We start from the raw sequence: 6839 nt of genomic DNA on the forward strand, positions 1-6839 counted from the left end.
CAGGGCACACCTGAAGAAAAAGTGTGCTCAGTCCTAGCTTTACTATTAAAGGGAGCGGAACATTAGAACTGTACTCAAATGTTGTATGGGACCCATACAACCGTTGTAAATACTGTATCTAAGCTTCTTTGGCGATTGTTGAAGGTTCAAACATGTTTGTCATAATGTAAATCATAAAATTTAAATGTTGCAGCTATGTTTACATGATGCATCTAGATATCGTGCATGAAATACATCAATTGTGTTTGGTCAAGAAAGTGGAAAGGGCGCAGTTGTGATGACCCCCTCCCCAACCCTTTTAATCTGCACATTTTAGGTTGTCTTTACATGATCTAGGAGTAGAAGCAAGTCCAATGCTGTTATAGCTATGTCTTGGCCCGGCATTCTGAAGCCATACAACAGCAAGTGACTCAATTTTTAAAAAAAAACCAATTCAGCTTTTAAATTAATGATCAAAATCATCATTTGAGCATGCACACATTTCAACTCATTCATTGATCTTGTGTAAGTTTAGTCTATTTTTTCACATTTTTTTGATAAGCAGGGCAAATAAATCAAAATTGCCAAATATAATTTCTTATTTCCAAAGGAAATATGTCCTGCAAATAATATGACAGTCTGTTTAATTTGATACAAGTATGCTTGTTAGTGAGAGTAAGTTGACAAAACAGTTGGGTTAATATGCTAGCTCATTCTCGTGAGCCAGAGCATAATTTCTGCTCCACTGACCTACGCAAAAATCAAGGGTAAAGAGGCGCGTGGTTTACGACGATGATGCTAGGAAGGCCATATTACAGTTTGACACTGATCCTAGGGATATTTTTTCTATATTTACTGTACAAGGTACATGAATGATAAGCAGAATACTGTTTTCAGATAGTCTAATTGTTAACTGACTAGTCTTACAAGAGTATTCATCGGTTAATTTTTGTGACAGCTTTGTGTCCAACTACTTAGTACATGTGCGCAAGAGATATTTCATTTGTAGCAACTCAGAATTTTTTTCTGAATCAATTTCATTTCAGTGGTTTGTTTTCATGCAACCACACTATGAACAACCTGACATGATTCGGTTGAAATTTTGGGCACCAAAAGAAGAGGTTCAGCACTCAGAAACCTTTCAATATTTTGAATTCTTTGTTATCAAATGTGGAATGACATAATAAGATGACGCCATCTTCACCAAGTATTCAGTGCAATGCTGGTTGTCTGACAGAAAGACCAATAGTATATGACATCGACTAGTGACTACAACAGAAAGGTCTATGCATGTTTTCTGTATTTAACCATACTTGATTTCTCCTGTGTTGCAGTTTTGAGAAGATGATAGCCGGACATTACCTCGGTGACATTGTCCGTCTCATCCTCTGCCAACTTGCCGAGCATAAGTTGATTTTCGATGGAAGACAGTCTGAGGCCCTGAAAACCAACCTAAAATTTGAAACCAAGTTCCTCTCTGAGATAGAAGGGTAGGTTATTTTTGGCCGAGTAAGAAATCAAAATATTATTTTACAGTTTCTGAATACACGAGGTGATACACATGCAAAGTTTTCCTATCAATTATTTTTTCATATGGTGTCAAAACAATTTTGAAGAAGCAATATGATCAAACTTTTGAGATTGGTCACATACCAAAAAGTCTTGATGCAAGTGTGTGATTTGAGTATGGGTCATATATAAACACACCTGTGTGATTACATTCAGTTTTTGGCAGTGAACAGTAGGGTGACTTTAATGCTAGCTGTGTCATGAGCCTCAAGTTACACAGAATCCAATGGATTGAGTGCATCTGTGCTTATAGTTGCAGCCAAAATTCTCACTCATCAAGGTGAAACCTTGCCAGATATTTGACAAGCTACCATACATGACTGATTTCTTTAAAATTTATCATCAGGAGCAAGTCTATTAAAATTCAGAAATTGTGAATTATCATGTTACAACTGTGTATTTCTTTCACAGCACTCGGCGTAAACTGAATTTCTAAAATATACCACATGGGAAACATACATGTAAAGCATGATTACAGAAGTGGTACAATACATTGCAATTATGGACTACTGTGCTTTGTCCGTGGCAGGTATGATGTCATCTGCAGTTTCTGGCAATACCACTTTTGTAATAGTGCCAAATATGAAATCATATATCAAGTTCTTAATCAATTCTCATGCTCCATATCATATTTCAACATACATGTACTTTCAGGGAACCAGAAGGGGAGTATAAGGTCTGCGAAAGGATTCTGAGGGATCTTGACATTGAACCCACCCTTGAAGATTGTAAACTGGTTAGAAAAGTCTGTCAGGTCATTTCAACCAGGGCAGCACGACTTGTGTCGGCTGGCATCAGTGCCGTGGTGGACAAACTCGGCGTGTCTGAAGTCACCGTGGGCATCGATGGATCATTGTATGAAAAGCATCCTAAGTTCCATGATATCATGAACGATGCATTGGACATTCTCTCAACAAATAAGAAAATCAAGTTGGTACTGGCACACGATGGAAGTGGCCATGGTGCTGCCTTGGTGGCAGCAGTACATGCAAAACTAAGTCAGAACATCAAATGAGAATAACTAGACATGCATGTAGATGCTTTATACATGACATATGCTTGCTGTGTTTTTGCAACTTTTTTTTCAACTTCCAAATTTGGACTTACATGTACCACTTCAGTAATTAGCCTTTTGTTATTTAGAAGAGGCAGAATTTTAGAGCTAAAACTATGGAATTTTTTTTTTTAATATATTTCCGCAGTGAGAATTAAAGTTTTAAATTTCTCTGAGTTTTTAAGTCTAAAATGTCAATTAAAATCCATATTCAGTTTAAAGTGGGAAATAGATTTCCATTGTAGAACTTTTGTAAATTTGTCATTAATATACATGTAAGCTATGATCAACATTATTCTAGTGAAAAATTGTGTCACAAGAGTTGTTAAAATTTTCCATTAAGAGTTCTTACTGTTGCCAATATGATTTCAGTTAAAAGAAGATCCTGAATAATTTTCATGTAAAAAATATACTAATAGTAACTATGTTTCAAAAGATGTTGAATCTGACTCTTTTGAAAGATTTGTGTGTGTTTCCTGATATTGTAAGAGTGTGTGTATCGCTATGCAATCATTTCTTTCACAGGATAAAAACCAATTTCATTCTCACTGTATGGCTCTTGGATCTGTTTAGCACGTAATGTACAATACTTACATCTATTCAGCAATATCCCTTATTGATATTTTAGGCCTTCGCAAACTGTTACTGCAAATTTGCCGCAAGCTTTGCAGTAAATTTGCAGAAAACTATTTGCTGCAAATGTGTGGGTGGTTCATCTTTTCAGACGCAAATTAGGTTTCTTGTGAATTTGCTGCAAATATGCAGCAAACCTCTTGCTGCAACCTTGCTACAAACTCGTTGCAGCAAAATTTACGGCACACTCCTTGCAGTAAATTTGTGACAAATTAATTTGAATGTTACTGAAAATTTGCAGCAAACTCCATGCAGCAAATTATTTTGCAAGTTACTGCACATTAGCGGCAAACTACACATGCAAAATTTCCTTCAAAAGTTGGCATAACTCCATAGCAGTCAGTTCTGGAATAAACTTTTACCAATTTCAGTAACAGTAAGAAAACTAAATACATTATTAAATAGACGAGATACTGAAAACCAAAGAAACAACACACTTACGTGACAGCAAAATTTCTTGTATCACAGGAGGGTCACCCCAACATATTTATCACATAGCTTTAGTGTTATTTCAATGTGTAAGCATACAATGTCTGAGTCCAAATTGTTACATGTATTGTAGTTGTATATTTGTAGCCAATAATGTATTCTGGTGTGGAAACTTAGATACTTTTAGTTCATTTACATTGAAGTATTACATTCACAAGTGTAATAACAAGTACAACATAACATTTGATTTATTTCAAAATGAAATCGGTGAATATTTGTAAAAGGTCACTGGTGTTGTGGCTTTGAATACAGATTATATCTAAATCTTTTCCTTCATACATATAGACTGACATCAGACAATGCACACCAACATCCAACAAAATTAAGATAGTTTGTAATTTCCCGGAATCCAAGGTGTCAATGAATATATTTGAAAATTTCCCAATTTCAAGTTTGGTGTCTGGATTAAGCTATCATTTCACTGAACAGCCACAAACAGCACACCCTCCGAGTGGCAATTAATCATTCTTGCAATTTGTATCACAATGAATGAGCATCAAGTCAACAAACAGCCTTGCCTTGCAAAATAGTCATGGTTTTCTGCCAACCCTGGAACTGTGATCAGCCTCATCCTCAAAATATTCATATCAATGAAAAGTCAGAAGATTTCACATTTGGTAGTTTTTTTCAGTGATTATTGTCCCAAGATCTCTCATTGCAGAGAACATTAAGCCATGCTCGCATTGGGTAGTGTGCCATACTGTATGGCAGTTCCAGATACTGGTCTTAGCTTTATAATATCACACTTTTACATCATAATACATTACATATTATACACACAGTTCCTGAAACTGTTGCACAAGTAAAGACCATTGAAGGTAAACGCCAGCTGACAATGAAAATTAAGTGAATTTGATCTGAATGTTATCACATTTGAGTAATTGCTCGGAGTTGTTTCTGAAATTTCTACAGTAGTGGCACCAATCTAAGGACTGTACATGTATATTGATCCAAAATGAAACACACTGGAGAGTATACTGTCTGATAAACTTTAGATACAGGTTATTGTATAACATTGCTATACTGCCCCATATCACATGACAGCCGAGTCAATTACACAAGTGATATTACATATTGATCATTTTCACCGTTCATACTCAGCTGGCTTTCCCTGTAACAGAACCACAGGGATGCCAGGAAAAAAACAAACAAACAAAAATAAAGACAAACAATAAATAAATAAATTATTTATTTATTCATTTGTTTGTTTGTTTGCATGCTGGGTTTTTATCGTGGCTTCCCTGTGATAGAACTGTGGCCATGTAGGGTAGTTTTCCACTGATGAAAATAAAATATTTAAAAAATTTGCAGGAGCACCTATACCTATCCTTGCAGTAAATCCCGATCAAAATAGATTCAGGGAACAGCAATTTTACTCTGAGAATGGGACATTGTTTGCAGGTTAAAAATGGTGGAAAGGGATTATGCCCACAGAATCCCAACACCAGGATGAAAAAACGACAATAGAGATATAAAAAAACTACAAGAAAATTTCTATTCAACACGTAATGAGTAGAACAAGCCAATATCATGTGATATTATTTACATTGGGAAACAATGTTACAGTAAAACCTGTCTAAAGTGAACACAAAGGGGACTGAGAACTTACTGTTCGGTTTACAGAGGTGTTTGGTTTATAGAGGTTCCTTATTCATTCTCTGTGGGACTAGAAAAGGTGTTCAGTATTGACAGGTTTCCAGTTTTGACAGGGTTCGGTTTAAACAGGTTTCACTGTAGAAAATTCGATGTGTGTAATATTGCTTTGATCGATTGCAATACGGTCAACCATTTTATTTCGATCGCGTAACTATCTCTTTGATACGAATGAACATAGTTTTGGAACCTAAATTTCTCCAAATTCCTCCGTCCGTCAAAGCCATTAGTCAAATAATAGAGATTTAGACCGTCTATACCCAGGAGAAAATGCCCATGACACCGATATTACCCCGATATTACCTGTCACTGACGCTGATGGGGCTCGTTAATAAAACGTGCAGCACGCAGCGAACGCGTAGAGGGTAACCTATAGTTGGGCAAAATTGTGTCAAAAAGGTGGGAAGCGGTGCAGCGTATGGAGAAGCACGCCGGAAGGGAGAATGAAGCGATATGCACGCAATTGTAAACATTTTCATTGTCTTTGTGTGTCTTGAAAAAGTAAAAGAAAGTTTAGTAAAAAGTCACCTCCGACGGGACTCGAACCCGCAATCCCCGGCTAACTATCGCCCAGGCAATGCAAGCCTGGCACTCATAGGAGGCCGATGCCTTATCCATTAGGCCACGGAGGCTTGCTGAATAAGGGCGGGACATAACACATTATAATTCTGCAACCATATCAGTGTGTTTTGTATCCGTTCAAAATAAGTTTGGACATGTGCTCGTCGGGGAAATTTGTTCGCAAAATGTAAGTTTAACATGGTCATTAGCCGATTGAGTCCAACAAGAGAGTTGATACGCTGGCAATAGTGCCGGTTTGTTCACAGCTGTGATCACAGCTTGTACACAATGTCATGATCATGTGTCCGCAGCGCTTTGCAATCAGCGCCTGGATTCCGTTCACGTCCACCCTTCGTTGCGACAAAGCCATGTCGGTAATGAACGCTTCTTACGACGTGTTACCATGTGGCAGAGACGAAAGGGGAAGGGCATCGATGTGTATTGAGAGAGGTGGAATTCGAGGATTACAGCGTGTGCATTCGGCTGTAACCGTTCGGTTACATAAATTTTGTGTACAATGACGCCCTCAACCGTGACAGCCAGCGTTTCGTAGGGCCCAACAAAATACAGGGTCACGGCGCGGCACAGGTACTTGCAGCGTTGCTTGGATAATTCAATCAAAAGCCCAGAATCAAAGACCGCAGTGTGGGTCCGAAGGCCGGCCCTTGTTAGTAGTACATGTACTAAAGAGAATATTCAGCTCCCACGCGTTACGGTCTCCCCAGTGCATTAGTGAGAGGCTGTGCCCAAGAGCCGTCATATGCAAGGAATCGTAGAAGTTTCCTAATTCAGGCAATGGTAAGCTTACCTCCGGGAGTAACTCCCTACAACTTGTCTCTGTTGCCTGCCCAATTGAATCTGAATGTAATATTACAGGCCGGTTAATGTTTATGGGATGGTG

The 6839-nt window shown here is 37.9% G+C and overlaps 1 protein-coding gene and 1 non-coding gene across 2 annotated transcripts in view; one reads left to right on the forward strand and one right to left on the reverse strand.

Moving 5' to 3' along the window:
* Positions 1 to 3150, forward strand: part of LOC139120671 (hexokinase-2-like) — a 37655-nt gene extending 34505 nt beyond the window's left edge. The window contains 2 exon segments of the mRNA XM_070685198.1: positions 1314 to 1469; positions 2203 to 3150. Of these exon segments, the coding sequence (XP_070541299.1) occupies positions 1314 to 1469; positions 2203 to 2563 (517 nt within the window). The 3' untranslated portion in view covers positions 2564 to 3150.
* A 2752-nt stretch (positions 3151 to 5902) lies between these two features.
* On the reverse strand, positions 5903 to 6009 carry Trnar-ccu (transfer RNA arginine (anticodon CCU)). Its single transcript has 2 exons — positions 5973 to 6009; positions 5903 to 5938 (listed from the first exon to the last, which is right to left on the reverse strand). It is a non-coding gene; the product is annotated as a tRNA-Arg (tRNA).
* Positions 6010 to 6839: the final 830 nt, after the last annotated feature.

This window comes from Ptychodera flava, chromosome 20, assembly GCF_041260155.1.
Source record: "Ptychodera flava strain L36383 chromosome 20, AS_Pfla_20210202, whole genome shotgun sequence".
NCBI classification, from domain to species: domain Eukaryota; kingdom Metazoa; phylum Hemichordata; class Enteropneusta; family Ptychoderidae; genus Ptychodera; species Ptychodera flava.